We start from the raw sequence: 9,549 nt of genomic DNA on the forward strand, positions 1-9,549 counted from the left end.
AAAATAACGGGATCTTTTGTATAGACACCTTTTTATCATACAAGCTTAGTATGCAACATATAATTAGGGAAGTCAGTTTGAACATGCATTTTAATTGAGTCAAAATAAGATTCTAAATTTTAAATAGAGTTTCAAAACATTCCTAATTACATGGAAAAAATATATTTGATTTGATACGTCATTACAAACTATAGTATATTTCTTTCAAAATACTTGGACTCATTCATATATCTATAAATACAGGATCGGTTAAGCAATCACTTAATATGTTATAGCAATGCAGTACTTCATAGCGCATTTTCAGATATTTTTGGTTTATTTAATTCATTAAATCGCCGCTATAGCTTATATACATTTTCCTTACTAGATGTTTTACAATTAGTATTCTTGCACAAATCAATAATTCTGAGTCCTTATTCATTCCACCAACTATCATCCAACATTTCTTCATCATCAGTTATGTTCTTATGTGTAATGTTTTTTTAATTTTACATTTGCAGGTATTGGCCAGTGTGGGAATGGCCCTTGGAAGGCCGGGCGGCCACAACGGAGGTGGTGGTGGTGGTGGCGGTGGCGGTGGCTATGGGGGCGGCCACGGAGGTGGCGGTGGAGGCTTTGGTGGTGGGCACGGTGGAAACGGAGGTGGCTTTGGTGGTGGCCTCCAGCTTGACAGCTACGCCGCACCTATTTCCGGTGGAAGTGCGAGCGGTGGTGGCTTCTCAAGCAGCGGAGGCGGTTTCCCTTCCGGTCCGTCACCCCAATACGGCCCCCCACAGGAAGCCCCCGTCGTCCATAAACACGTGTACGTACATGTACCACCACCAGAGCCTGTCTATGAAGCCCCAAAGAGGCCGCTTCCTCCACCACCTCCACCACAGAAGCATTACAAGATCGTCTTCATCAAGGCCCCAACTCCACCACCACCAACCGTACCTGACATCCCACCACCACCACCACCAGCTGAGCAAAAGACCCTGATCTACGTGCTCGTCAAGAAACCCGATGAAGCGCCAGAGATCACCATACCAACGCCTGCACCCACACAGCCAAGCAAGCCTGAAGTATACTTCATCAGATACAAGACTCAGGTAAGGTTACTTATATTATTAATAGAGAACATCATATAAAAGAAATTATATACTGATCTTTATTTTAAGAAGCATGGAGTAAGTTCATTGGAAAAGTCATTAAAAATAATACAGAGATGAGTGAAGCAGCCCAGTGAGTAAAGTGCGGGGAACTTCCAACTTCCATAAATTGTTAAATTAGGCAGTTCTTAAAAAAGCTATTTTCTATTCGGATCTAATTTGGTTTGAGGTCATGAAAGGACCTCTTGTACAAGTCCCAACAACTGAAAAGAGGCTGCCGTTTATGGTTCTGTGCGTGGCTACTAATCCCTTCACATCGTAGTACTTAAGTCAAAAGGACCTGCTTCGATATGAAGTACTTGAACCAAAGAGCCTTCATGGTTATGGTGGCGCAAAGCTATATAGTTTCTAGACGTACAAACAAATTCTTCAAACAGAATCTTTAAAACAGCATGACAAATTTCCAAGTAAATCCATTATTTTTCTTCTTTTTTGATCCAAGGTAGTCAATTACAATCAGATTTAAAATCAAACGGTTGTATAAGCTCGAGAAATGGAACATCTCAGTTCCTGGCGAAATACAAACTAGTTTCCTTGTGTTGACTCAGCGGACTGACGTAAACCTAGGCCGCTGGGAATTGGCCTTTTTTAATTGAAAGGTAATGCGGCAGTTACTGGAACGAACAATGAACGGCTAATTGCTTACAAGCCCATCTTCACAATGGATTCCATGCAATGTAATGAGAATTTTCAGGCTAGTTTCGTCTCTCTCTTTTATCAACCAGCTGGTTGGAGATGGCGATATCTCGATATTTTGATAGGGGTAATAATATGTTTCTTATCATAGTTGGGACGCTGGTAAAAGATACCCTTCACGGGCTAAACTGAGAACAAGCAAAGGATTACCTCTGAACAAACCTTTATCTGATATATAAATTGTTTATTAATTTATCAATGTTTTGTTAAAATTAATTTTTTTTGCTGTAATTAGTTTAAAGATTCTACTTTAATTTGGTCAACTGAGTATACCAATTAATACAATTTCGAAAGAAAATGAAAACCCGATTAAATTTAATTATTATATTCCAATAATATGAACAGCGATGCAGACATTTTACCGTCTTCTTGATTTTTATGGTTACAAAATCAAACATTCAACAATCTATGGTTATTAAAATCTTTTTTATTTTTTGCCATATATAATGTGGTTTACCTTTTTTTAAAAATATTTCATAACATTAATTCATGACCCTGGGGGAGCGTTCATCTACTTGCGCAACCGTTGTTCCAGAAATAATACTTCCTCACAAAATATTACAACCCTGACTCTATCTGGGTTGTAGCTGTACAGATTTTCATTTTCATGAGTCCATGACCATTTTTTAGTAAGTTAATTGAACATATTATAATTATTTTCTTGTTAAATCTTAAATCTCATCGTCATTAATTGAATTAGAAAGTTATCTTCAGTAGTGCCTAGTTATAATGTAAGGTATATATATTTTTTTAAAAATGTTATTCAGGTACCCCAGAGGCTTATTACATAAAAAATATATCTTATGCTTTTCATTAATTAGGTGAGAAACCTAGGCTGATTCTCTTACAGTCTCATACATAAATGCATTAAAAGAGATGAGTAATGGACTTGGGACTAGGAAATGGAGAAAAGAGATAGTATAGAAAGAATTAGAGAAAAGGAAGAAAAAACTTTAGAAGTGATTGAAAGGAAGCCGTAACGACCTCAGTTCAGGGCTAGAAGCGGGAAAGTAATTGATCGAGTTTCAATCGGCCTTCTCCCGTCTTGAAGAAAGGCGACATATCCGATCTAACACCCTCTCCCCCTAAGTCAATATTCTCCTTTGTGCTACTGATGGTCCCGAAGATATCCTTAGACGAACGGGCGTCAAGGACACAATGGGAAGATGCGAAAGGAGACTTTCCTCTGCAACTTAATGACTTCTGGGAAAGTTTATGCATTCTGCACATTCGAGAAGTAGTGCAACATCCGTTTAAAACACCTATTGTTAACGTTTCAGTCATTACCCTAATAATGAATATAATCATTTTAACAATACTCTGTTTATAATTATTGTAAATGCTAATAGTTGAATTAGAGAAATAAGTTTGGGGGCTAGTTTTGCAGAATGTGAAAAGTAAGTAATCTACATTTTGCACCATACGTTGTAAAAGGCTTACAATTTTTTTTTTTTAATTTTAGTACAACTTGTTATAATGGAGGGGGTAAGCAGAAAAAGTGAAACCAAAAATAGGAGCCTTATGTGCCTTTTAAGGTCCTGGCAGAGAAGCTAAAAAATAGTACGAGCCAATCACTGGCCACCTTGTGTTTTAGATTAGATTAAAATGGCGGAGATTCCTATTAACCTTAACGTAAACCTTTCATGGGTATGGTATTTTGGCTTCACTCCCGCTTTGAAGGATAGTAGGGCTATGCCACCCTCCTGGAGTAAAATGAAAAATTTTAAAAACAAGGTGTTCAAATTCTGTAAATGTGTAGTAAAATTTAAATCGTGCCAAAACATTCAAAATCTGATATCGATTTTTAAATCTGTGATTTTATATTTCATTATTTCTAAATTTTCGGGAAGGCGTCCCCCTTCCTTTGCAACGTTTCTGTTCAAAGGTTGAGAACATAACAGTTAAACACTTGGATCACCATAAGTTTCAAGAAAAATTACCATCAAAATATTTTATATTGAAAGTTTATTCAGATTGATTTGCATAAAAATTTTTAAACAATTATGATTTTGGTCAAAAGATAAAATTAATCACAAAATCGAACAAATGTTCAATTTTTGCTGTCTGCAGCTTTATGTGTTTATTTCATTTAATGCTGGATCATAATACTTTTAAGAAATTATTTTGATGTCCTAAACTAATTAAAGGAGGAAGAAAGATGTAATACCTAAGTAATTGTGTACTTAAAATGTCATTTCATACTTATTAGTTCAAGATTTAAATTAAGGAGAAACCATAGGCAAACCACGACAGAATTTGAAGGACTAGGAATTTTTCTAGTAGTAAAAGTGGTTACTGGAAAACAGGTGTAGGATCAAACTAAAATGTGATTGGCTGATCTTTGATATGTTGCTTTCATAGGAAGGTTAACTGTTATGAATTTCATTTGTCGTGAAGGACCTGAACTTTTCTGAGGATAATTATGAGGATTCAGCTATTTAAGATCAAATTTTACTGTACGGACGGTCTACGTAATTTTAACATTCTTTCTGACTATCCCCTTCTTATATACGATTACTAAATTTCAAGATTGAATGAAAGAGAATTGCATGTAACCGATTGCATAAAATTAAGATGTGAAAAGAGGACCCCAGAATTCGCACTTGAAGACAACTCAAGTATACCTTTCTACAGATACCATCCATTATTTCGCTCTACTCTTAGAAGAGCACTTAAGAAATCGCGGAGTTAACAGTCGATTTCACCAACAGGAAGACCCGTTCACGGATCCGACAACGAAACAGTTTTGCCATTGTTGTCCCTTTCAAAGCCGGGGGCTCTTTTAGTGAATGCGACTCCCGTATACCACTTCCGACATTCCATTCTCGGAGGCATCAAGAACCCACATCTTTACACGCTTTTACGCAGTGGAAGAATCGGAACATGCTATCTCCTATTCACGTATATCACTTATCACGAACATCACACCATCATTATAGTCGAAGCTTCATAGCAGTATTCACTTTCTCTTTGGGAGTTTAGCAATTATTAAGGTTAATAGTCATTAGAATGAAAGAGGCAACATTCGAATACAGATTGTAAAAGATTTTCTTGCGTTCGGTTTCCTATTTGCATTAACGGCCTTGCGCAAACAGTTTTATGTGTTCATATATTGAGCGAAGAAGAGCTGTTTCCTGTTTCGAAGTAACCGAATGAAACTTTGGGAAAGTACATTAAGAGCTTCGGGTGACACAATCGTTCTCTTGTATAATTACTGCATCCAAACCAATGTTTCTATTGAGTATCATTAGAGTAAGAATAACAATACAAAGTACCATCCATGCATTAAAAAAATAGAAAAAAAAATTGTAAAATTAATTTTTAGTTGAGTACTGTTTATTTTTCAAACTCCACCTTTGTTTCAGGGATATTACTATAATAATTTGTTCAAAGGAGAGCAAAGTTTTAAATGTCTCAATAAATATGACGGGATTTCCAACCACATTAAAATATTTTAATGTTTCCAACTATTTTTTTAAATTATTTAAGTTAAATATATCTTCCGAAAAAGACTTAGTGATTTTTTAAAAAATATATAAATATATATTTCACCTTCCAGAGAGGATTCGCGGCCCCCAGCTGAATGCTCATGTATTTTTCAATAAACATGTAAACGATAGGATTATGAAGAGAGAGCATGCAAAATAATCATGAGAGAGCCATAAAATAGTGCACTATAAAGGAGTTGGTATGGGAAAATTATTACCAAGTTTATAGCCATAGGAAACTAATAAAATGTCTTGTAACGACCATCTCCATTTTCATCTTTGATAGTTCGGTCATTGGAATCTGCTATTCCTTTTAGTGCGGAATAATATTTTTTTCTTTGTTGTTTGCATAAAATGACAACCGTTATCTTTCGCAATCAATACTACGAGTATTTAAAAATGGTATTCGAAAATATTATTATCATTTTTAAGTAGGATTTAGATTTTCATTGAGTTATAAAATATATCACAAATTTAAAAAATTGTAAATTGATAACAAATATATAAACTCTTCCCCGATTTCGTTTTCAAACTAAAGTGAAAGCGGCACCAAGTCCAACCATAAATTTAATTTTTTTTTACAAATTATTAAATGGGTTTGAAGGATGGTGTTAAAGTGACTGTTCTCTAAGTAATTTATATATATTCTCATAATTCTAATCAAATAATTTATTAATCTTTCGTGTTTTTCAAAAACTGGCCACACTTTTCAGTATTTTTTTAATTTCATTTCAACTAGAACATAAAAAAGAGTTTGTTGAATCCAAAATGTTAGGATATAAGTAATTTTTATTTATTTAGTTGTAAATTTATAGGATATGAACTAAACAAAAATTCAATAACCTTGTTACCGTCAAGTGTGCCAATTTTTAACCTAACTAAATAATTTTTAAAGTAGTGACTAAAGGAGATAATTAAAATGTCTTGAAAGAATGCCCAACCGTTTGTTCTTTCTATGTAAATTTTCTACAATATAGCCCCTGTTGTGAATTGTCTGTGTTTTTAACCATCTCCAGGTAAGGTAAAAGGTAATTAGACTTCCTTTGTTAATTAAACCCATATATTTTATTAGTATATGTTTGGTGTTCTGTGGAAAGGACCAATTTAGCATATTAGGTGGTTTCGTATTTTTTTTTTTTTATTGAATATTTATTAGTGAAATAATTATTGTTAATAATCAGTAAAATTGTGTGTAACACGATCAAGCTCACAAAAATACAAACTTATTCCTGGTAATTTGTCCAAAACAATTTTCCAGAACTTGAAATTAATAAAATATACTCTTTTGAAAATTGCTGTACTCTTCCCTTTTTTACATACTTATTTATTTATATTTAATGAGTCATTGACTAATTTTTAAAAAATACTAATATTTTATTACACAAAATGTTTCAGATGCAAAATAAAAAATCATTCATATAAGATCGCATAGGAAATTGTTACCGATTGTTAATCTAAGCCACGAGCCAAACATTGCAATATTGACTTCTTATAAACCAACGATTTTCAACTATCCTGTCATTTCGTCATCCCATTGGGATTCATATTTTTTTATAAGCATGAAAAATTACTGGAAAACTGTTATGAAAAGTGTAACGGTCATTTTTCTCTTCAATTGCAAGAAAGTATGGAAAGGAGACGTCGGAGTGACGATAAGAAACCCAAGTAAAAGAAACAAAAACGGCTTTCCCCAGAGAACTATTACTGACGGACAAAGTGGGTCGCTGTATCATCATCTGTTTGTCTTTCGGTCAGTGAGAGGTGGGATATCTGTTTCCATCAACTTGCTGTCAGCGGTAAAGAAAGATCTTTCCCTTCTTCTTGCTGTCGTTGGACAAGATGGACCCATCACTTCGGCATTCATCTCATTTTCTTCTTGTATTGTTCACTGTTTTCAAGAAAATCGACGAGGCCAAATAGCATTACGATTCGTGAAATGAGGCACTGTTTTGTCTGACCTTCAAAATAACTCGTATAGCATTTAACAACCGTCATGTTATGTTTCTCTTCTTATTAACTTTCTCTTTACTTCTTTACGAGAGTAGAGCTGAATTGCACATAGTAATAAATTAGTTTCTGTATCGCGTGATATAATTGAAGTAACTCTCTCTCTTCTGTTGCCATTGGTATCTTCTTCCGTGTCGGCTAACATATTCAAAGTGGAGCGTTTTCTTTCTCTCGAACGGAATTCATTTGAAAAAGAACCGGCATTGCAATTCAGTTTCGTAAGCAATTATTTAAAAAGAAATTCTCTACTACATAGATTTAAACAGTAATCTGTATTAACATGCAATGGCTTTATTCATTAAGATTAGAAGATTGGTTTTATGAAAAACTTAGTTTTTTAACAGAAAGAAATAATATAATTATGAAAATAATTATTTTATTCAATATTTTGAAGGTAAAATGGAAAAGAGATCCATCACAGAAGTTAGAGGGTACCATAATTCTATGTTTGTTTTTTTATTCAAATATTAGATTAAACAATTCAGACTACTTTATAGTGTTGTAAAAAACGTATAGCTATTTTACGTTTATATTTATCTTAAAACAACATGTATATTTTATTTTAGACTTTGTTGCAGAATTTTAACTTTCATCAACGAATATACTAAAATAAAAACATGAGAAATGCCCTCATCCGAAAATATTTTATGATGGAGCAGTGAATGATTCCCCTTCTGTCCAATCTGTTACAAAAGATCTGTTTTGGTATCTGTTGTTTACACTTGTTTATTTCGATTCGGTTGGCGGACCGTCACAAACTTTTGGTTTTTCCAGACAATAAGAAAGCTATACTTCGAAAACTTTTTCCAAACTGAAATACAACTGCGGTCAATGATTAATCCGGGCTCGACATCGATATAAATGAGGTTACTTATTTGTACTCTTGTGGTTCCAGCGACTTGATAGGAATATAAAAAAATAATAATAATTATGAAGTATTTATTTACTGGAAATACTTGTCCCATTTTTAAAGTATATATTCACTAATTCACATTTTATTATCAGATCTTAAGAAACATAAGTATCAAAGGATATTTATCACAGGGGATATGGAATAATAATAATAAAGAGTTATGGTTAAAAATAAAAAGGATATTAAAATAGTAGTTAAAAGAAGGAATGGAGATACATAAGGATGAACATTGGATAAAGAATGAAGCAAATAATGTCTTATTTTTCACAGTATTTTATCTTCTCTTATTGACAATTTCATGCAAATAACTTAAAAGTATCATATGTTTGCAACGTTGCATTTCAAGAATGCATTGTTTGATATAAGTAATTTTTTCATATTTTGCTTAAAAATAAATTATTTATTCTGATGTTTGCTTCAATCCTATACTGCTTTGTTAATTTTTATTTTTTAAACAATTCCAAACCTTTGTTGTTGCCAGTATATTCCTTTAGACCTGATAATGTTGACCCTTGACCAGGATATGTTTGAACCTCCTTAAGAATATACCTGAGACATAGCTTGAAGCTTCATTCCACTGCCCCTGTGTATCATCTTTCACTTACATCATCCCGCATTCCCTTAGCAATTAAATAATATTGTATGAATAATCTTTTGATATTAATTAATAATGGAATATATTTATTTTTGTTGGCAGAAACAAGAAGGCTACGCTCCCTCTGGAGTTCCCCAGAGCGAGTACGGGGCCCCTGCGTCAGGGGGCGGTGGTGGTTCTGCCCCGGGTGACAGCTACGGAGCCCCAGCACCTTCGGGACCGTCGTCCCAATACGGACCTCCATCAGGCGGAGGCGGATACAACTGAACACCACCGGCCATCAATCGATCAACACTTCCTCGTACCTTATAAATAATTGTACAGATTTTATATATAATTATTTTTATGTAACTCTCTTTTAAGTTTTTTATAATAAAATATTTGTAAAAAAAAAATTGTTAATTTTATTTATTTATACACTTTTTTCTTTTACTGGAGGCGTATCAATATCGCCATGGACATTTAAGAACATTAATAAGGTTTTGTTTTGAGAACTACCTACATAATTCCTTTTTTGATCTACTGTATATAAATATAGAGATTGACATGACAAGGATGTAGGATTACAATAATGACCCATAATTGGTTGATGTCTTAAAAAAAAAAAATATATTCCACCAGTCAAAAGAAATCGGGTAAACAAGAGCACATGAATAGTGGGTTGAGTGGAATTCTCTCTCTGCAGGGACTCCAATTTTTCGG

General features: G+C 33.8%; 1 protein-coding gene across 1 annotated transcript; it reads left to right on the top strand.

Annotated features, from left to right (window-relative positions):
- The first annotated feature begins 506 nt into the window (after positions 1-506).
- Positions 507-9,242, top strand: LOC106685188 (pro-resilin). Its single transcript, XM_014427742.3, has 2 exons — positions 507-1,088; positions 8,950-9,242. Exons 1-2 carry the CDS (start codon positions 519-521, stop codon positions 9,112-9,114), a joined length of 735 nt encoding a protein of 244 aa, XP_014283228.2. The 5' UTR covers positions 507-518; the 3' UTR covers positions 9,115-9,242.
- Positions 9,243-9,549: the final 307 nt, after the last annotated feature.

This window comes from Halyomorpha halys, unplaced genomic scaffold (assembly GCF_000696795.3).
Source record: "Halyomorpha halys isolate HHAL.00 unplaced genomic scaffold, Hhal_1.1 Scaffold669.1, whole genome shotgun sequence".
In the NCBI taxonomy this organism is placed as follows: Eukaryota; Metazoa; Arthropoda; class Insecta; order Hemiptera; family Pentatomidae; genus Halyomorpha; species Halyomorpha halys.

Excerpts from the sequence above, each read along its gene's own strand:
- LOC106685188 (XM_014427742.3), top strand. The coding sequence starts at position 519 with ATGGCCCTTGGAAGGCCGGGCGGCCACAACGGAGGTGGTGGTGGTGGT. Across the intron at positions 1,089-8,949 it reads TCATCAGATACAAGACTCAG|AAACAAGAAGGCTACGCTCC; the intron begins GTAAGGTTACTT and ends TTTTGTTGGCAG.